A 21,978-nucleotide genomic window follows, 5' to 3' on the forward strand; every position below is an offset into this window, starting at 1 on the left:
TCCCTGCTCTGGGAGGGGAGGGAGGTCCAGTGGTGAGAGCAGGGAGCCTGGCAGGCTGGACTCCTGGGTTCTCTCACAGCTCTCTTGGCAATGTGGGGAATGGTTACTGGGGGCCATTTACCTGCCCGGCAGCTTTGGGGGAGCAGGAGAAACTGCCTTGCCCTCAGGGAGCTGGTTACAGCAGGGAAGCCAAGGGCTTGGGGGTCCCCCCAGCCACCAGGGGACTGGGGGGCTCCCTACAGCACATCCTCTGCGGAGTGGAGTGGGGTGGATGCACAGAGGGGGGGCGAATGGAGCTAGATTAGCTGGTGTCCATCAGGAGAGAGAGACTGGGGGGGGAAGGGAACAGAGGTAGGTGATAGGCGGGGAGGTGGGGCTGGGGAGGGAGTGCGGGGATGAATGGGGGTGTGGGGTATGTAGGGGGTGGGGATGAACCGGGGGTGTCTGGGGCAGGGGTGGGGAGATGGATGGGGCTGCAGGGTGGGGATGGGGGTGCAGCGTGGGGAGGGGGTGTCTTGGGGGAGGGGGGATGGACAGGGTATTCCCCCGCTAGAGGAAGCGCCTGGGGGCAGCTGAGGTCACCCGGCTCCTCCCGCCCCTTCCCGGGTGACTCGCGGGTCGCTAGGTGTGGACCCTCCGGGACCCTCCCGCCCCCCTGCGGCCCCGCCCCCGGCCCCGCCCCCTCCCCCCCCCGGCTCCCAGCTCCGGAGCGCGCAGCGCCTGGCCCCAGAGCTCAGCGAGCGCCCGGCCAGTGAGTGCGGGCTCCGGGGCTGGGAGTTTGGGGGGCTGGGAGTTAGAGGGGCTGGGATATTCGGGGGGCTGGGGGAAGCGGGGCTGGGGGTTTGGAGGGCTGGGGAAGAGGTGCTGGGATATTCGGGGGGCTGGGGGAAGAGATGTTGGGAGTTTAGGGGGCTGGGGGAAGAGATGTTGGGAGTTTAGGGGGCAGGGGGAAGAGATGTTGGGAGTTTAGGGGGCTGGGGGAAGAGATGTTGGGAGTTTGGGGTGCTGGGGGGTGAGGTGCTGGGATATTCGGGTGCTGGGGGAAGAGGTGCTGGGGACTTGGGGGGCTGGGAAGTTTGGGGTGCTGGGGGAAGAGCGGCTGGGAAGTTTGGGGTGCTGGGGGTGAGGTGCTGGGATATTCGGGTGCTGGGGGAAGAGGTGCTGGGGGCTTGGGGGGCTGGGAAAAGAGGGGCTGGGAAGTTTGGGGTGCTGGGGGTGAGGTGCTGGGATATTCGGGTGCTGCGGGAACAGTTGCTGAGAAGTTTGGGGTGCTGGGGGAAGAGGTGTTGGGTTATTTGGGGGCGGGGGGACGAGGGGCTGGGGATTTTGGGGGGCTGGGATGTTTGCAGACTGGGGAAGGAATGGGGTGGAATTTGGGAGCTGGGCGTTTTGGGGAGCTGGGGTTGTGGGGTGCTTAGCCTGGGGGTGAGTTGGGCCCTGGCAGACTCTCCCGGGTCCCGTCCCCAGAGCCCTGGTCCTCAGCCACTGAAGGGGGGGAGGGGTGTGCAGTGCCTTAGATGGAAGTCGAGCAGGGGGGTGGCTGGGTGTCAGGACTCCTGGGTTCTCTCCCCGGGTCGGAGAGGGGAGGGGGACTAGTGGTTAGAGCACAGTGTGGGAGGCAGGACTCCTGGGTTCTCTCCCCGGGTCGGAGAGGGGAGGGGGACTAGTGGTTAGAGCACAGTGTGGGAGGCAGGACTCCTGGGTTCTCTCCCCGGGTCGGAGAGGGGAGGAGGACTAGTGGTTAGAGCACAGTGTGGGGGGCAGGACTCCTGGGTTCTCTCCCCGGGTCGGAGAGGGGAGGGGGACTAGTGGTTAGAGCACAGTGTGGGGGGCAGGACTCCTGGGTTCTCTCCCCGGGTCGGAGAGGGGAGGAGGACTAGTGGTTAGAGCACAGTGTGGGGGGGCAGGACTCCTGGGTTCTCTCCCCGGGTCGGAGAGGGGAGGGGGACTAGTGGTTAGAGCACAGTGGGGGGGGCAGGACTCCTGGGTTCTCTCCCCGGGTCGGAGAGGGGAGGGGGACTAGTGGTTAGAGCACAGTGTGGGGGGCAGGACTCCTGGGTTCTCTCCCCGGGTCGGAGAGGGGAGGGGGACTAGTGGTTAGAGCACAGTGTGGGGGGCAGGACTCCTGGGTTCTCTCCCCGGGTCGGAGAGGGGAGGGGGACTAGTGGTTAGAGCACAGTGTGGGAGGCAGGACTCCTGGGTTCTCTCCCCGGGTCGGAGAGGGGAGGAGGACTAGTGGTTAGAGCACAGTGTGGGGGGCAGGACTCCTGGGTTCTCTCCCCGGGTCGGAGAGGGGAGGGGGACTAGTGGTTAGAGCACAGTGTGGGGGGCAGGACTCCTTGGTTCTCTCCCCGGGTCGGAGAGGGGAGGAGGACTAGTGGTTAGAGCACAGTGTGGGAGGCAGGACTCCTGGGTTCTCTCCCCGGGTCGGAGAGGGGAGGGGGACTAGTGGTTAGAGCACAGTGTGGGGGGCAGGACTCCTTGGTTCTCTCCCCGGGTCGGAGAGGGGAGGAGGACTAGTGGTTAGAGCACAGTGTGGGGGGCAGGACTCCTGGGTTCTCTCCCCGGGTCGGAGAGGGGAGGGGGACTAGTGGTTAGAGCACAGTGTGGGGGGCAGGACTCCTGGGTTCTCTCCCCGGGTCGGAGAGGGGAGGGGGACTAGTGGTTAGAGCACAGTGTGGGGGGCAGGACTCCTTGGTTCTCTCCCCGGGTCGGAGAGGGGAGGAGGACTAGTGGTTAGAGCACAGTGTGGGGGGCAGGACTCCTGGGTTCTCTCCCCGGGTCGGAGAGGGGAGGGGGACTAGTGGTTAGAGCACAGTGTGGGGGGCAGGACTCCTGGGTTCTCTCCCCGGGTCGGAGAGGGGAGGGGGACTAGTGGTTAGAGCACAGTGTGGGGGGCAGGACTCCTTGGTTCTCTCCCCGGGTGGGAGAGGGGAGGAGGACTAGTGGTTAGAGCACAGTGTGGGGGGCAGGACTCCTGGGTTCTCTCCCCGGGTCGGAGAGGGGAGGAGGACTAGTGGTTAGAGCACAGTGTGGGGGGCAGGACTCCTGGGTTCTCTCCCCGGGTCGGAGAGGGGAGGAGGACTAGTGGTTAGAGCACAGTGTGGGAGGCAGGACTCCTGGGTTCTCTCCCCGGGTCGGAGAGGGGAGGGGGACTAGTGGTTAGAGCACAGTGTGGGGGGCAGGACTCCTGGGTTCTCTCCCCGGGTCGGAGAGGGGAGGGGGACTAGTGGTTAGAGCACAGTGTGGGGGGCAGGACTCCTGGGTTCCAGAGTCGTCATCGAATTCCTCGAATCCCCGTTAAATTTCCACTCTGTGAGGAGGTGGGACTGGAGCCCCGCCCCCCGCCATGACATCACTGGGACCGGCTCCCATTGGGCGTGGTGGGGTTCCTGGGGCAGAGGGTAACCCCTTCCGACCCCTCTGCCCCAACCCTGCCCTGCGCTCCCATTGGCTTCCCTGGGCCTTGGCCACGCCCCCACATCACAGCCCCCCCCAGTGCCCGAGCCGGGTACTGCAGCTTGGCTGCCTCTGGGCTCTCCTCGCACCCAGCACCACTGCCATGCCTGCCCCCCGGCTGCGGGGGACCCCCGAACCCTCCCAGGGCCACCACGACATCACCTCCCCGGCTGTCTGTCCGTCCCCTTACACGTCCGTCCATCCATTCATCCCCCCCACCGCCCTGTCTGTCTCTCCCTCCTTCCATCCCCATACCCGTCCCTCCATCCATCCGTCCCCCCCACCGCCCTGTCTGTCCGTCCCCTTACACGTCACTCCATCCATCCCCCCCACCGCCCTGTCTGTCCGTCCCCATACACGTCACCCCATCCATCCATCCGTCCCCCCCCACCGCCCTGTCTGTCCATCCCCATACACGTCACTCCGTCCGTCCATCCATCCATCCATCCCCCCACACCGCCCTGTCTGTCCGTCCCCATACCCGTCCCTACGTCCATCCGTTCCCCCACCGCCCTGTCTGTCCATCCCCATACACGTCACTCCGTCCGTCCATCCATCCATCCATCCCCCCCACCGCCCTGTCTGTCCGTCCCCATACCCGTCCATCCGTCCCCCCCACCGCCCTGTCTGTCTGTCCCCATACACGTCACTCCATCCATCCATCCCCCCCACCGCCCTGTCTGTCCATCCCCATACCCGTCCCTCCATCCATCCGTCCCCCCCCCACCGCCCTGTCTGTCCATCCCCATACATGTCACTCCGTCCGTCCATCCATCCATCCATCCCCCCCACAGCCCTGTCTGTCTCTCCCTCCTTCCATCCCCATACCCGTCCCTCCATCCATCCGTTCCCCCCACTGCCCTGTCTGTCCGTCCCCTTACACGTCACTCCGTCCGTCCATCCATCCACGCCCCCCACTGCCCTGTCTGTCCGTCCCCATACACGTCACTCCATCCATCCATACCCCCCACAACCCTGTCTGTCTCTCCCTCCTTCTGTCCCCATACCCGTCCCTCCATCTATCCATCCACCCACGCACCCCACCACCCTGTCTGTCCGTCCCTATACACGTCACTCCGTCCGTCCATCCATCCATCCCCCCCCACCGCCCTGTCTGTCCGTCCCCTTACACGTCACTCCGTCCGTCCATCCATCCACGCCCCCCACTGCCCTGTCTGTCCGTCCCCATACACGTCACTCCATCCATCCATACCCCCCACAACCCTGTCTGTCTCTCCCTCCTTCTGTCCCCATACCCGTCCCTCCATCTATCCATCCACCCACGCACCCCACCACCCTGTCTGTCCGTCCCTATACACGTCACTCCGTCCATCCATCCATCCCCCCCCCACCGCCCTGTCTGTCTGTCCCCATACACGTCACTCCATCCATCCATACCCCCCACAGCCCTGTCTGTCTGTCCCTCCTTCCGTCCCCATACCCGTCCCTCCAGCCATTCGTCCACCCACGCCCCCCACAGCCCTGTCTGTCTGTCCCTTCGTCTGTCTGTCTCCATGCACATCTCTCCATCCGGTCATCCATCCCCCCCACAGCCTTCCGTCTGTCCATCCATCCGTCCACCTACAGCCTTCTGTCTGTCCATCCGTCTGTCCCCTTACATGCCCCTCTATCCATCCATCTCCCCCACAGCCCTGCATCTGTCCATCCATCCATCCATCCCCATGCACATCCCTCTTTCTGTCCGTCCACCCATCCATCCATCCATTGCCATACAAACCCTTATGTCCGTCTGTCCATCCATCCATCCCCATGCACATCCCTCTGCCTGTCCGTCCTTCCCCATCCCCGCACCCTCGCTGTCTGCCTGTCCATCCCCACACCCCCATCTGTCTATCTGTCCCCACATCCGTCCATCTCTCTAGTCCTCACACACATCCCTCCGTCTGTCTGTCCATCCACGCCCCCGTCTGGCCCCTGTCCGGCCATCCATCCATCCCTCCCCATGCCCCCCTCCCCCACTCTTGTGTTCCCAGCCCTGGCCCTCCCAGCAGCTGTTCACATCTGGACTCTCTCCAGCTAGGGCCAGGGGCAGGGTGCATGCCAGGGAAGGAAACTGATATTTGGCTCCAGGAACCGTCCTCCCGCTCCCAAAGGCCAGGCGAGCACCCAGCTCTGCATGCCCCACTCAGGACGCCTGGGTTCTCTGCACGAGGAGTGCGGTCTAGTGGTTACAGCAGGGCTGGAAGTGGGGGAGTCATGACTCCTGGGTTCCCTCCCCGGCTCAGACTCGGCATCTGACACAGAACGAGGGTGAAGCATCTCTGACCTAGTTCCTCACTGTCCCGAGGCCGATTTCCCCATCGCTCGGTTTGTGCGGTCCACCAGCCAGGCAGCCCTCCCCCTGACACATGTCAAGAAGTGATGTGCCCAGTGCTGAAACGCAGCCACCTCTGGGGCGCAGCTGGGGAACAGCCGTATATAACAGCGCTGGGGAACTGTGTTCACTGCTTGTCTCTCTTCCACCCCAGGCAGGATGCCGGAGCCCAATACCCGGATGGATGTGGGGAGGTGGGCGAGTGCCAGCTACCGGGTGCACCAGCCCGGCCCCCCTGATCCCCAGCCCGAAAGGAGGAAGCGATCCTTTTTCAGCAAATTCTGCAGATGCTGCAAATGCTGCGCAGGGCCCAGGGATGACACAGACTGGGGGCCGGCGCCGGGGGAGGTGCCGGGGTCCCGGCCGGCCCAGCCAGTCATCCGGGGTGAGGGGGGTTCCCTGGGGGCGGGAGGGGTCCCCCATGCTGCTGAACCAGTGCTGGGCTTGATCCAGGCACCGCTGCAGGGAAGCTCGCAGCCCCTGGAGCAGGAGGTCCCCCAGGTGGCTGTTGAGTGCAGCAGGGAGTGGAGGAGAAACTGGATGCTACTCCCCACCGGAGTCCACCTGGGGCCCCCCATGGCACCCCAATTCCCCACCAGGAACCCCAGCCTCCACGTGGGACCCCTTCACTCCTCTTTCCCCCCCCCCGAGCAACCTGCCCCATTCTGATCCCCTGTCCCAGGGTCCCCCTTCCCCCCAGAACAGTCCTCCTGCTCCGGGGGGCCCCTGCTGACGCTCCCCTCTCATACAACTTCTGGGCATCTGGCCCCTTCCCCTCCCCCCACTGCCACGGGGGATCCCGCTGCATTTCCAGTGGTCCAGATTCTGGACTTGGGGTGTCCCCTGCCCCTCCCCCACTGGGGTTCCCTTTTCTGGGTCTGGGGGATCCCCTGCTGACCCCACCCCTCCCCCACTGGGGCTCCCCACTGACCGGCGCCCTGTCCTGCAGAGGGGATGCTGGTGGTGAGCGGCGTGGACCTGATGGGGCAGCGCTCGGGGGCAACGCGCCGAGCCCACCATACGGACGAGTTCGAGTACGACGAGCTGATCGTGCGCCGGGGGCAGCCATTCGACATCCGCCTGCAGCTGCAGCAGCCCTACGACCCCGAGGTGCACCGCGTCTGCCTGGAGCTGCTCGTCGGTGAGAGACGCCCCCCCATGCTCCCCCTACTGCTCCCCAGCGCCCCCTACTGCTCCCACCCCCCACTGCTCCCCCTACGACCCCGAGCCGCACCGCGTCTGCCTGGAGCTGCTCGTCGGTGAGAGACGCCCCCCCATGCTCCCCCTACTGCTCCCCAGCGCCCCCTACTGCTCCCACCCCCCACTGCTCCCCCTACGACCCCGAGCCGCACCGCGTCTGCCTGGAGCTGCTCGTCGGTGAGAGACGCCCCCCCATGCTCCCCCTACTGCTCCCCAGCGCCCCCTACTGCTCCCACCCCCCACTGCTCCCCCTACGACCCCGAGCCGCACCGCGTCTGCCTGGAGCTGCTCGTCGGTGAGAGACGCCCCCCCATGCTCCCCCTACTGCTCCCCAGCGCCCCCTACTGCTCCCACCCCCCACTGCTCCCCCTACGACCCCGAGCCGCACCGCGTCTGCCTGGAGCTGCTCGTCGGTGAGAGACGCCCCCCCATGCTCCCCCTACTGCTCCCCAGCGCCCCCTACTGCTCCCACCCCCCACTGCTCCCCCTACGACCCCGAGCCGCACCGCGTCTGCCTGGAGCTGCTCGTCGGTGAGAGACGCCCCCCCATGCTCCCCCTACTGCTCCCCAGCGCCCCCTACTGCTCCCACCCCCCACTGCTCCCCCTACGACCCCGAGCCGCACCGCGTCTGCCTGGAGCTGCTCGTCGGTGAGAGACGCCCCCCCATGCTCCCCCTACTGCTCCCCAGCGCCCCCTACTGCTCCCACCCCCCACTGCTCCCCCTACGACCCCGAGCCGCACCGCGTCTGCCTGGAGCTGCTCGTCGGTGAGAGACGCCCCCCCATGCTCCCCCTACTGCTCCCCAGCGCCCCCTACTGCTCCCACCCCCCACTGCTCCCCCTACGACCCCGAGCCGCACCGCGTTTGCCTGGAGCTGCTCGTCGGTGAAAGACGCCCCCCATGCTCCCCCTACTGCTCCCCAGCGCCCCCTACTGCTCCCACCCCCCACTGCTCCCCCTTCGACCCCGAGCCGCACCGCGTTTGCCTGGAGCTGCTCGTCGGTGAAAGACGCCCCCCATGCTCCCCCTACTGCTCCCCAGCGCCCCCCACTGCTCCCACCCCGCACTGCTCCCCCTACGACCCCGAGCTGCACCGCGTCTGCCTGGAGCTGCTCATCGGTGAGAGACGCCCCCCCATGCTCCCCCGCGCCCCCTACTGCTCCCACCCCCCACTGCTCCCCCTACGACCCCGAGCCGCACCGCGTCTGCCTGGAGCTGCTCGTCGATGAGAGACGCCCCCCATGCTCCCCCCACTGCTCCCCAGCGCCCCCTACTGCTCCCCAGCGCCCCCTACTGTTCCCCAGCGCCCCCTACTGCTCCCACCCCCCACTGCTCCCCCTACGACCCCGAGCTGCACCGCGTCTGCCTGGAGCTGCTTGTTGGTGAGAGACGCCCCCCACTGCAACCCTGCTGCTCCCTCCTTCCACCCTGCTGCCCCCTGCTGCTCCCCAGCACCCCCTGCTGCTCCAAGCTGCATCTGGTCTGCCTGGAGCTGCTCATTGGTGAGAGTTGATCCCTGGGGCCCCTTCTATGTCCTGCTGCCCCCCAGCACCCCCTGCTACCTCCCTGCTGCCCTTTTCCTGCCCCCGCTGCCCTCTGCTGCCGTCTGGCACCCCCTACTGCCCCCTGCTGCCCCCAGCAGCCCCCGGTGCCCTGCAACTCCCCCTGCCGCTCCCCCCTTCCATCCCATAGTGCCCCCTGCCTCCCTGTGCTTCTCCCCAATGCCCCATGGCATCACCTGATGGGAGACAGGACCCTGCACTGCTGGATCTCCGGCCCCACTCCCCAAAGCGCCCCCCGCTGAATCCTGCATGTGGTTCTGGTCGCCCCACCTCAAAAAAACCTATTGGAATTGGAAAAGGTTCAGAAAAGGGCAACAGAAATGATGAGGGATCTGGAACGGCTGCCATATGAGGAGAGATTAATAAGACTGGGACGTTTCTGCTTGGAAAAAAATGACTCGGGGCAGGGGGATATGATCATGACAGGTGCGGAGAAAGTGAATAAGTGTCATTTACCCCTTCTCATAACACGACAGCCAGGAGTCACCCAATGAAATTAATAGGCAGCAGGTTTAAAACAAACAAAAGGAAGTATTTTTTTTCACACAATGCACAGTTAACATGGGGAACTCCTTGCCAGAGGATGTTGTCAAGGCCAAGACTATAACAGGGATAAAAAAAAAACTAGATAAATTCATGGAGGACAGGTCCATCAATGGCTATTAGCCAGGATAGGTGGCCCGGGCCTCTATTTGCCAGGGGCCAATGGGAGACAGGGGAGGGTCACTGCATGATCACCTGGTCTTCCATTCCCTCTGGGGTACCTGGCGTTGGCCACTGTCAGAGGACAGGACCCTGGGCTAGATGGACCCTTGGTCTGACCCAGTCTGGCTGCTCTTATGAGAGGCCGAGGCTGATCGGCGGGGTGGGGAAGGAATTCTGCCTCTCCATGGGACTGGCTGTGAGGCGTGGCCCATTCCCTTGGTTGCCAGCCCAGCTGGCTTTGTAATTAACCCCCTTCCCAGGTCCCACACCCTGGGGCCACAAACCCACCCCATCATTAGCGGCCCAACTGCACGGGCAGCTCCCCAGATGTGGTGGCCACATTCCCACACCCCTCTCTGCTTGGCCAGACCCCAAGGCCACATGGCACCAGTGTGGGGGAGCTCACAACACCCGATTCGCCCCCTGTCCCATCTGAGGGCACTGCTGGGGGGAAGCTCGCAGCCCTGGAGACCCCACTTTCCCAGCTTGGGGTCACTGCTGGGGAGCAGCTCACAGCGTGGCAGTCCCAAGATGGGTGAGAGACAGGGTGTGGGAGGCAGCAGGGTGTGGAAGGGAAGCGGGGCAACCGCACCCCACTGGGCCCCACCCCCGCTCCCCCACACTCGGGTGGAACAGGTTTGGGAGGGGCCCCTCCTGCCCAGACCTGCTGGTGGAGCTGAGATCACAGGGCTGGGATGGCAGGACACGCCAGGCCTGTGAACTTCCCCCCAGCAGTGGCCCCGGCCAGGGATATGCCGGGCCTATGAGCTTCCCCCCAGCAGTGCTCCTGGCTAGGAACAGCCTGGGGCTGCAAGCTTCTCCCCAGCAGTGCCCCTCCAGTCCTATGCTATGTGAGATCAGATACCTCTGGGTGTCTGGGCCCAGGGATGGGGGCACATGGGGGCGACTGGTCCATCTGTAGAGAATGGCGGGGGGGGGGTAGATGGACAGAGTGTGGGGGGGATGGATTGTAGGTTTCTCCTGGAAGGGGCTGGCCAGAGGGGGGAAGAGTTGGTGGGGGTCTGGCTGGCTGGTTGGGGGATGAGGTGTCAGGGAATAGAGAGGGGCTGGGCAGGGAGAGGCGGGGGGCTGGCCAGAGGGCTTGGGGAGTGGGGTGTCAGGGAATAGAGAGGAGCTGGGCAGGGAGAGGCGGGGGGCTGGCCGGAGGGCTTGGGGAGTGGGGTGTCAGGGAATAGAGAGGGGCTGGGCAGGGAGAGGCGGGGGGCTGGCCGGAGGGCTTGGGGAGTGGGGTGTCAGGGAATAGAGAGGGGCTGGGCAGGGAGAGGCGAGGGGCTGGCCGGAGGGCTTGGGGAGTGGGGTGTCAGGGAATAGAGAGGGGCTGGGCAGGGAGAGGCAGGGGGCTGGCCGGAGGGTTTGGGGAGTGGGGTGTCAGGGAATAGAGAGGGGCTGGGCAGGGAGAGGCAGGGGGCTGGCCAGAGGGTTTGGGGAGTGGGGTGTCAGGGAATAGAGAGGGGCTGGGCAGGGAGAGGCAGGGGGCTGGCTGGAGGGGGGCTGACCACAGGGCGGGGGCTTTGACTCCCTGTCTCCCCCCCACCCAGGCCCCACGCCCCAGGTGTCCAAGGCCACCCACATCCTGGTGCCGGTGGGGGCCCCGCTGCCTGGGCTGGGCTGGGCAGCCGAAGTGAGGGACTCTAGCAGCAACAGCCTGTCCCTGCGGGTCAACACCGCCCCCACCGCCGTCATCGGCAAGTACCGCTTCAGCGTCAAGACCCGGAGCCGGGCAGGCGAGTACCAGATGCCCTTTGACCCCCGCAACGAGATCTACATCCTCTTCAACCCCTGGTGCCGCGGTGAGTGGGGCGCAGCGGCCGGGGGGAAGCACGTGGGGGTCAGGCTCGCAGGGCCTGTGGGGCGCAGGGATGCTGCCGGAGGGAAGCTTGCAGCCGCTGGGGGTCAGGCTCGCAGGGCGTGGGGATGCTGCCGGAGGGAAGCTTGCAACCGCTGGGGGTCAGGCTCGCAGGGCGTGGGGGCACGGCCAGGGGGAAGCTCACAGCACATGGGGGACCCGGAACACCTGGAGCGGGAAGGTTTGGGGTGGAGCCATGGGGGAAGGGTGGGACAGACTGATGGTCCCTTCCTCCCGAGGGGACTCGGTGTGGACAAAGAGGACAGGGCGTATCTAGGGCAGGAGAGGCCAGAGCCCAGGGGTGGTGGGTGGGGCTGTGAGGCAGTGGGCGGGGCCGAGGGGCGGTGGGCGGGGCCAAGGGCAGTGGGCGGAGCTGACGGGCTGTCTCCCCCCCTGCCCCCCCAGAGGACGCCGTGTACCTGCCACAGGACGACTGGCTGGAGGAATACGTGCTCAACGAGAGCGGCCGCATCTACTACGGCACCGAGAGCCAAATCGGGGAGCGCACCTGGAACTACGGGCAGGTGGGACTGGGGGGCAGGGATGGGGGGTCCTGGGGCAGGAGGGGGATGGGGTAGGGCATACCCCAGGGGAGGGGTCCTGGGGCAGGAGGAGGAGAAGGGAGGGGGATGGAGGAGGGGGCACCCCAGGAGAGGGGTCCCCGGGCCGGAGGGGGCTATTCGGCGCTGACCCCCATCTCTTCCCCCCCCCAGTTTGACCGGGGGCTGCTGGACGCCTGCCTGTACATCCTGGACCGGCGCGGGATGCCCCACTCGGGGCGCGGGGACCCCATCAGCGTCTCCCGCGTCGTCTCCGCCATGGTGAGTGGAGGAGGGGCCCATGGGCGGGGGGGCACCTCCACCCCCCCATCCCATCCCATCCTGACCTCCACCCTCCACGCCTGTCTGTCCCTGCAGTCCCTCCCCTGACCTTTCTACCCCCGCTCACCGCTCTCTCCCCCCCCCCCGGCATGGGGCAGGTGAACTCCCTGGACGACAACGGGGTGCTGGTGGGGAACTGGACGGGTGACTACTCGCGGGGCACCAACCCCTCGGCCTGGGTGGGCAGCGTGGACATCCTCCGGCAGTACCACCGGACCGGCTACCCCGTCCTCTACGGCCAGTGCTGGGTCTTCGCCGGCGTCGTCACAACTGGTAATCAGGGCGCACCACTGCCCCCCACTGGCCACCAGGGGGCACCACCTGGGGCAGCACCGGGCCTGGCTGGCCACCAGGGGGCACCGCTGTGCGGGAACACACCAGGCCTGGCTGGCCACTAGGGGGCACTGCTTTGGGGGAACACGCCAGGCCTGGCTGGCCACTAGGGGGCACTGCTTTGGGGGAACACGCCAGGCCTGGCTGGCCACCAGGGGGCACCGCTGGGGGGGAACACGCCAGGCCTGGCTGGCCACCAGGGGGCACCGCTGGGGGGAGGTTGTGGTCTGACTGGTCAGTAGGGGGCCGAGGGAATGAACGAATGGGAAGCGGGAAGGAAAGACTGGAGAGAGAGAAGCACTGGCCGGGAGAGGAAGAATAGAGGGAATGAAAAGCAAGGAGAGGGGATGAAAGCAGGGCTTGCGAGAAGGAGGGAATGGAGGAATGCAGAGAAAGGAGGACTAGAAGGAAAGAAGAGAGGCGTGGGGGGCGGAAGGAGAGGAGGAATGAAACAACCGAGGGAAGGGAAGAGAGAGCGAGACGGAGGGGATGGAGACAGATGGAGGATGAAGGAGGGGAGGGAGGAATGGAGGCAATGAAGCGATGGAGGGGAAAGAGGGAGGGAGGAAATGAATGAAGGAAAGAATGGAGGGAAAGAATGAAGAGGCCAGACAGGGCTAGCGCTGGGGGGATCCTGCAGGGGGTAGGGGGGCTGTGTCCCTCCCGACAGCCCGACACACACACCCCCGTTCTGCCCCCCTCCCCAGTCCTGCGGTGCTTTGGGATCGCCACCCGCACGGTCACCAACTACAACTCGGCCCACGACACGGACGTCAGCCTCACCATGGACATCTACTTCGACGAGAACATGAAACCGCTGGAACGGCTCAACGCCGACTCCGTCTGGTGAGGGGGCAGCCACCGGGGGGCAGCTCCCGGCTACTCCAGTAGGAGGCGCTGTGGAGAGGGAGGCATTGGCTGTGGGGGAGAGAAGAGGGGCTCTGATGCAACCGGTAACCCCCCCGCTCTGCCCCTTAGGAATTTCCACGTGTGGAATGACTGCTGGATGACCCGGCCCGACCTGCCCTCGGGGTATGACGGGTGGCAAGTGGTCGATGCCACCCCCCAAGAGACCAGCAGTGGTGAGTGGGGGGCAGAGGGGGTGGAAGCAAGGGGGTGGAGGGCAGAGGAAGAAGGGGGAGGGGAGAAGAGGGGGAGGCTGAGGAATAGGTTTGAAGGCGAAGCCAGGGGATGAGATGGGGGGGGTCTTGGACAGAGGGGTCCCCTTCTGCTGGAGCGTGAGAAGCCCCCTCCCACAATGCACCTCCCCCAGGGCGCACTTCCCCTCTGGTGGTGTGATCCGGTGTTGGGGAGTTCCCCAGGACAACAGGAATGTGGCTTTTGGGGCCCTGAGCCCCACAGGGGCTGTTGGGTGTGACTATGTGTGTGTCTCCCACCCCCACTACCTCTTCCCCCAATCCTGCCCCTATCTGACCCCCTTAACCTCTCCCCCCAGGTATCTTCTGCTGCGGGCCCTGCTCGGTGGAGGCCATTAAGAAAGGGCAGGTGTATCTGAAGTACGACGCGCCCTTCATCTTTGCTGAGGTATTGGGGGGGGAGGGCAAAAAAGTCTGCTCCCCCCAAAGATGAACATCAGTATTTGGGGGGGAGGGAGGGCTGTGAAGGGAAGGGGTCTCCATGGGGGCAGGGTCTCTCTGTGGGACCCCGTGTTGGGGCGGGGTCTCTCCCTAGGGGCTGCGAAGGGGCGGGGACAGTCCATGGGGGCTGTGAAGGGGACGGGTCTCCGTGGGGGCAGGGTCTTTCTGTGGGACCCCGTGTTAGGGCGGGGTCTCTCCCTAGGGGCTGTGAAGGGGCGGGGACAGTCCATGGGGGCTGTGAAGGGGAGGGGTCTCCGTGGGGCGCTGACCCAATCCCCGCCCCCCAGGTGAACAGCGACAAGGTTTACTGGCAGCGCCAGGCCGATGGCACCTACAAGATCGTCTACGTGGAGGAAAAGGCCATCGGGCACCTGATCAGCACCAAGGCCGTGGGCTCCCACCAGCGTCACGACATCACCGATCTCTACAAGCACCCTGAGGGTATGCGTCGGGCACGGGGGGGGCGGGCCCCCCCGCCCTCGCACCGCCTTACACACTCGCATGTGCACACTCAGCCACGCAGGCTTTCATCCTTGCCGTGCACGCCTGCTCATGGCACCTCGGCTGCATTTGCACACTGGCTCTGGCATGCCGCACACGCCCTCTCCTGCACGAGCATGCTCACTGTTGCATGCTTCACATGCCCTCTTCTTCACTTGCACACTCACTCTTGCACACTCCTTTGGACTCTCTTACGTCTATAGCCACTCACTGGGCACTCTTGTCCTCTCTCACCATCCTGTTTGCACGCTCAAGTGTCAGTGTTTGCGGGCTCCTGTCTGCATGTCTTGCGCACTCCATTTGCATGCTTGCCTGCTGGTTTTGTTTGCACGCTCGTTCTTGTGCCCTCACCCGTCCAGGTTTGCGTGCTCCCGTCTCCCTGGGCGCTGTCGATCCATTGTACGCTCCATCCCTGGACCCCGCCCATCGCCGTCTGCTTTCTTGCTGCACACCGGCAGGAGTGAGACGCTCGGTGCGACCACGCTCTCCGGGAAGCTGGCCCGTGCAGAGTTGTGACACTCCCCTCACACGGAGCATTTCCAGGAGGATTTGACCCCTACCAACCCACCCTGTCGGGCCGGTTCCCTTCGGGTTTGTTCTGGGTCTTGGCTCATCTCCGAGTTGGAGAATGGCATTCCAGGGGCCAGGCCGGCCCCTCCCCGGCACACACTGAGACCTGGACTGAGCGTGGCCGGATCTGGACACCTTTCCTCGCCGCTTGTGCCAAACACGGGCCTGGGCTAGCGTCGGGTGTGCGGGTGAGCGTGGGGGAAAGAGCCCCAGCGAGCTCCTGCAACAGCCGAGCGCTCATATACCGAGGTACACACTAACCTGACACAGATGTGTTGGCTAGCTTTGCACACGCAACCGTGTTTGCACACTCACTTTTCCACGTGTGTACGCTCACCTGTGCGCCCCAAACACGTTTCCACGCTCGCTTATTGGCCTTCCCACGCCCTCTTGTGCACTCACGTTTGTGTTTGAGCACTCACTTTTCTGTTTGCACCCATACGTTCATCTGCATGCTTGCTTGGTCACTGTTGCACACTTACTCATGCACACGCACATCTGTTCACATGCTCCGTTTTCTGCACTTGAACTCTCATTCTTCCACAGACGCATTTCCACACAGTCACACGCCCACACCTGTGCACTGATTTGCCATGTTAGCACACCCACAATCCTGGTCACGATCATTTCCCCTGCATTTGCACGCTCATTCGTGCACACCCACTTTTGTTCCTGAATTTACACACTTGCACTCGCCCATTTCTCTTTGCACACTCACCCATTTCTCTTTGCACACTCACCTTCTTATATGCCCTGGTGTTTGCACACCCATGCATGCTCAGGCACTGCTGTTTGCGCACAAGCGCCCACCCTTGCCCAAGGACACTGGTCCCGGCGGGGGAGGCCCAGCTCCCACCCTCGCTGACTCCTCGTGGCCCCCCCACCAGGCTCGGAAGCCGAGCGGCAAGCGGTGGAGACGGCGGCACGGCACGGCACCAAGGCGCACATCTACAAGAACAAGGAGTGGGGCGAGGACGTGTCGCTGAGCGTGGAGACCTCCGAGGCCATCATGGGCCAGGACGTGAGCATCCAGGTGGCCCTGAGCAACCGGGGCAGCAGCAGCCACAGCGTGGCCCTCAGCCTGCACCTGGCCCCCATGTTCTACACGGGCGTGACGGGGAGCACCTTCAAACAGGAGAGCCGGCAGGTGCAGATCCCGCCGGGAGGAGGTGAGCCCCGGCCCCCTGAACCTTGACCCCCTGCAGCCCTGATCCCCCACCAGCCCCAAGCCCCCACCCCCCTGAACCTTGACCCCCTGCAGCCCTGATCCCCCGACCCCCCACCAGCCCCAAGCCCCCACCCCCCTGAACCCCCACCCCCTGCAGCCCTGATCCCCTGACACCCAGAGCACCCGCGCAAACACCAACCCCCTGCAGCCCTGACCCCCTGGCCCCCACCCCCCTGAACCTCAATCCACCTGCAGCCCTGACCCCCAGCCCACCCCCCAAACAGCGATCCCCCTGCAGCCCTGAACCCCTGCCCCCTACAGCCCTGATCCCCTGACCCCCAGCCCACCTCCCCAAACCCCAACCCCCTGCAGCCCTGATCCCCTGGCCCCCTAGCTCACACCCCTGAACCCTAGCCCCCTGCAGCCCTGAACCCCCACCCCCTGCAGCCCTGAACCCCCGGCCCCCTAGCCCACACCCTGAACCTCGACCCCCTGCAGCCCTGATCTCCTGCAGCCCTGACACCCCGATCCCCAGCCCACCCCCCAGAGTCTCTGAACCCTGATCCCCCAGCCTGCAATCCATCCCCCTGAACCCCAACCATCTGCAACCCTGACCCCCAATCCATCCCCTGAACCCCAGCCCAAATCCTCCAGTTCTTGAAGCCACAAAACCACTCACCCACCTCCCAAATGCCTCGGAAGCCTGACCTCCTAGCCCCCAGGGAATCCCCCTGAATCCTGACTCCCTGCAACTCTGATCCCCTGGGCCCCGCACTCCCAACCCACCCCCAAATGCCTCTGAACCCCAATCCCCTGAAACCCTGGTCCACAATCCATTCCCCTGATGCCGGATCCCAAATCCCCCCAGCTCCTAAACCCCCAAAACCTCAATCCACACCCCTGAATCCCAATCTCCTGAGCCCCACGGTTCCCAACCTCTTATCTCCCCATCACGAACCCACAAATCCACCCTGTCTTCTAAGTCTCAGTCCACACCCCCACATCCCTGTGAACCCCAATCTCATCTCCTGCGCAGCCAAACCCTACTTAGCCCCCAAAGTCACCCTGAACCTCCAGCTTCTGAACTCCCCAATCCCCTGCACGCCGATGCCCAGCCCCCCAGAACCCCAAACTACGCCAAGGTGACCCAAAGCAACTTCAAACAGGACCGGCTCCTGCCTGGCAAAAATGGGTACCTCCAAACCCATCCCTCTAGGGCCCCCCAAACCTTCTCCCCCCAAGTCTCCCCAAACCCAACCCACCATTGCATATCCCCCCGAACCCTCAAACCCAGCCCCTGATCTCAGAAGCCCCACACACACCCCCGATCCCCTCCTGACCCATTGATCCTCTCAGCCCTGGCCCCTCCATGACCCTGGGTGCCCCAGCCCTTGGACAGCTGCCCCCTACCCCCACCGGGCTCTCTGACCCCCTCCTTGCCCCCTGCAGCCCAGTCCGTCCGCATGGTGGTGTCCTATGCCGAGTACCAGCCCCACCTCGTGGACCAGGCGGCCCTCATGCTCAGCGTCTCGGGGAAGGTGGCTCAGACCGGGCAGGTACTCGCCAAGCAGCACAGCTTCCGCCTGCGCACACCAGACCTGACGCTCACGGTAAGGGAGCCCGGACACCTGGGTTCTCTCACTTTGGGGGGGGGTCTGACGCTCACGGTAAGGGGCCCGGACGCCTGGGTTCTCTCACTTTGGGGGGGGGTCTGACGCTCATGGTAAGGGAGCCCGGACACCTGGGTTCTCTCACTTTGGGGGGGGGTCTGACGCTCACGGTAAGGGGGCCCGGACGCCTGGGTTCTCTCACTATGGGGGGGCCTGACGCTCACGGTAAGGGGCCCGGATGCCTGGGTTCTCTCACCATGGGGGGAGAGTCTGGCACTCACGGTAAGGGGGCCCGGACGCCTGGGTTCTCTCACTTTGGGGGGGGGGGGTCTGACGCTCACGGTAAGGGGCCCGGACGCCTGGGTTCTCTCACTTTGGGGGGGGGTCTGACGCTCACGGTAAGGGGCCCGGATGCCTGGGTTCTCTATGGGGGGGCCTGACGCTCACGGTAAGGGGCCCGGATGCCTGGGTTCTCTCACTATGGGGGGAGAGTCTGACGCTAACGGTAAGGGGCCCGGACGCCTGGGTTCTCTCACTATGGCGGGGTCTGACGCTCACGGTAAGGGGCCCGGACGCCTGGGTTCTCTCACTATGGGGGGGCCTGACGCTCACGGTAAGGGGCCCGGATGCCTGGGTTCTCTCACTATGGGGGGGGGTCTGACGCTCACAGTAAGGGGCCCTGACGCCTGGGTTCTCTCACTATGGGGGGGGGTCTGACAGTCACGGTAAGGGGCCCGGACCCCTGGGTTCTCTCACTATGGGGGGAGAGTCTGGCGCTCACGGTAAGGGGGCCCGGACGCCTGGGTTCTCTCCCTATGGGGGGGCCTGACGCTCACGGTAAGGGGCCCGGATGCCTGGGTTCTCTCACTATGGGGGGGTCTGACGCTCACGGTAAGGGGCCCGGATGCCTGGGTTCTCTCACCATGGGGGGAGAGTCTGGCACTCACGGTAAGGGGGCCCGGACGCCTGGGTTCTCTCACTTTGGGGGGGGGGTCTGACGCTCACGGTAAGGGGCCCGGACGCCTGGGTTCTCTCACTTTGGGGGGGGGTCTGACGCTCACGGTAAGGGGCCCGGACGCCTGGGTTCTCTATGGGGGGGCCTGACGCTCACGGTAAGGGGCCCGGACGCCTGGGTTCTCTCACTATGGGGGGGGGGGGTCTGACGCTCACAGTAAGGGGCCCGGATGCCTGGGTTCTCTCACTATGGGGGGAGAGTCTGACGCTAACGGTAAGGGGCCCGGACGCCTGGGTTCTCTCACTATGGCGGGGTCTGACGCTCACGGTAAGGGGCCCAGACACCTGGGTTCTCTCACTATGGGGGGGCCTGACGCTCACGGTAAGGGGCCCGGATGCCTGGGTTCTCTCACTATGGGGGGGGGTCTGACGCTCACAGTAAGGGGCCCTGACGCCTGGGTTCTCTCACTATGGGGGGGGTCTGACAGTCACGGTAAGGGGCCCGGACCCCTGGGTTCTCTCACTATGGGGGGAGAGTCTGGCGCTCACGGTAAGGGGGCCCGGACGCCTGGGTTCTCTCCCTATGGGGGGGCCTGACGCTCACGGTAAGGGGCCCGGATGCCTGGGTTCTCTCCCTATGGGGGGGTCTGACGCTCACGGTAAGGGGCCCGGACGCCTGGGTTCTCTCACTATGGGGGGGCCTGACGCTCACGGTAAGGGGCCCGGATGCCTGGGTTCTCTCACTATGGGGGGGGGTCTGACGCTCACAGTAAGGGGCCCTGACGCCTGGGTTCTCTCACTATGGGGGGGGGCTGACAGTCACGGTAAGGGGCCCGGACCCCTGGGTTCTCTCACTATGGGGGGAGAGTCTGACGCTCACAGTAAAGGGGCTCTGACACCTGGGTTCTCTCACTATGGGGGGGGGCCCTGACACCTGGGTTCTCTCACTATGGGGGGGGGGGGGCTGACGCTCACGGTAAGGGGGCCCGGACGCCTGGGTTCTCTCACTATGGGGGGAGAGTCTGGCGCTCACGGTAAGGGGGCCCGGACGCCTGGGTTCTCTCCCTATGGGGGGGCCTGACGCTCACGGTAAGGGGCCCGGATGCCTGGGTTCTCTCACTATGGCCGGGTCTGACGCTAACGGTAAGGGGGCCGGACACCTGGGTTCTCTCACTATGGCGGGGTCTGGCGCTCACGGTAAGGGGGCCCGGATGCCTGGGTTCTCTCACTATGGGGGGGTCTGGCGCTCACGGTAAGGGGGCCCGGACGCCTGGGTTCTCTCACTATGGGGGGGGGGTCTGGCGCTCACGGTAAGGGGGCCCGGACGCCTGGGTTCTCTCACTATGGGGGGGGTCTGGCGCTCACGGTAAGGGGGCCCGGACGCCTGGGTTCTCTCACTATGGGGGGGTGTCTGACGCTCACGATAAGGGGCCTGGATGCCTGGGTTCTCTCACTATGGGGGGAGAGTCTGGCGCTCACGGTAAGGGGGCCCTGACACCTGGGTTCTCTGACTGCCGGGGGGGCCCAGACACCAGTGTCCTTTGACTATGGGGGGAAACCTGACACTTGAGTTCTCTGAGTGCTGGGGACAGCCCGGACACCTGGGTTCTTGCACTGTGGGGGGCAGGGGGAACCTGAGGCTCACAGTAAAGGGGGGTCCAGGTGCCTGGATTCTCTCACTGCAAGGGCAGGTGAATCGACAGGACCAAGACACCTGGGATTGCTTGGGGGTGGGGGGCTGTGTGGGGGAGGACGAAGCTGGCCCGGACACCTGGGTTCTCACCTCTCTCTCTCAGGTGCTGGGCCCAGCTGTGGTGGGCAAGGAGACCCAGGTGCAAGTCCTCTTCAAGAACCCACTGCCCCAGACGCTGACGGGTGCTGTCTTCCACATGGAGGGGTCGGGGGTGTCCAGCCCCAAGGCCACAACCTTAGGGTGAGTGATCCCCCCACCCTCCTCCGCTCCCACTCCTCTCTCAGAGCCAGGGATGGAACCCAGGAGTCCTGGCTCCTAGGCCCACACCTCTAACCACTAGACCCCACTATCCTCCCTGAACAGGGGAGAGAACCCAGGAGTCCTTACTCCCAGTCTCCCCACCCCCTGCCACTCTAATCACTAGACCCCCCCCCTTCCCTGAGCTTGGGATGGAACCCAGGAATCCTGGCACCTGGCCCCCCTGTTCTAACCACTAGACCCCATTCTCCTTCCTGAGCTGGGGAGAGAACCCAGGAGTCCTGGCTCCCAGTCTCCCCACCCCCTGCCACTCTAATCACTAGACCCCCTCCCCTCCCCTCCCCTAGCCAGGGATGGAACCCAGGAGTCCTAGCACCCAACCCACTTCCCCTTGCTCTAACCGCTGGACCCCCTTCCACTCCCAGGGCTGGGACGGAACTCGGGCGCCCTGACCCCTTCTCCTCTCCCCACAGGACCATCGGTGGGCACCAGACGATCTCCTTCCGCCAGACATTCGTGCCGCTCCGGGCCGGGCGGCGCCAGCTGGTGGCCAGCCTGGACAGCCCCCAGCTCTCCCAGGTCCACGGGGTGGTGACCGTGGATGTAGCCCCGGCCGCAGGGGGCCAGCCGGCCCCCGCCCGCAGCTCCCCGGCACGGGGCTCCCCCGCCCGCAGCTCCCCGGCCAGGGGCTCCCCCGCCCGCAGCTCCCCGGCCAGGGGCTCCCCGGCCAGGGGCTCCCCCGCCCGGGGCTCCCCCTCGCGCCAGCCAGACCCCCGGAACTCCCCCGCCCGTCACCGAGACCCCGGCCGGGCCGGCTGAGCCCCACAGGGACACAGGGACGCTCTGTGCCGCGGGCGGGAGCGGGGCGTCTGCCCACCCCACCCCCGACCCCTCCAGCGGCGTTGAAATGCGGCTCCACCCCCCCCCTCGCCGCCCCGTCTGCACCCAGCCAGCCCCCGCTGAAGTCCCCACGCTGCCGGCCTGCCCGCCGCGGACCCATCGCCCCTGCTTCCCGCCCGCCGCACAGCGAGGGAGCAGCTCTCCCCGGGCCGCCCCCCGGCGGAGGCGGAGGCGGATCGGGCCGGGGCCGGGGCCGGGGCCGGGGCGCTCCCGAGCCGGGGGGACCCGGCGTTGTTTGCAATAAAGCGTTTGCCCCAGACTCCCGCCTCCGACGTTTTCTCCGCCCGCGGGGGCCGCCGGGGGCAGGATCCGGCCGCGGCCAGCAGCGGTTCGGCGCCGCGGGGCGCAGGGACCTGGGGGGGAGGGGGCGCGGGGCGGGCCCAG

The 21,978-nt window shown here is 65.6% G+C and overlaps 1 protein-coding gene across 1 annotated transcript; it reads left to right on the forward strand.

Annotated features, from left to right (window-relative positions):
* Window positions 1-710: 710 nt before the first annotated feature.
* Window positions 711-21,847, forward strand: TGM1 (transglutaminase 1). Its single transcript, XM_073308617.2, has 15 exons — window positions 711-751; window positions 5,949-6,179; window positions 6,744-6,935; window positions 10,821-11,072; window positions 11,534-11,652; window positions 11,842-11,949; window positions 12,108-12,282; window positions 13,050-13,188; window positions 13,321-13,424; window positions 13,799-13,887; window positions 14,228-14,381; window positions 15,899-16,180; window positions 17,629-17,789; window positions 20,540-20,676; window positions 21,168-21,847. The coding sequence occupies exons 2-15, from the start codon at window positions 5,954-5,956 to the stop codon at window positions 21,511-21,513; spliced, it is 2,484 nt and encodes an 827-aa protein (XP_073164718.1). The 5' UTR covers window positions 711-751; window positions 5,949-5,953; the 3' UTR covers window positions 21,514-21,847.
* The last annotated feature ends 131 nt before the right edge of the window (window positions 21,848-21,978 follow it).

This window comes from Lepidochelys kempii, chromosome 13 (genome assembly GCF_965140285.1).
Source record: "Lepidochelys kempii isolate rLepKem1 chromosome 13, rLepKem1.hap1, whole genome shotgun sequence".
Lineage (NCBI taxonomy): Eukaryota > Metazoa > Chordata > Testudines > Cheloniidae > Lepidochelys > Lepidochelys kempii.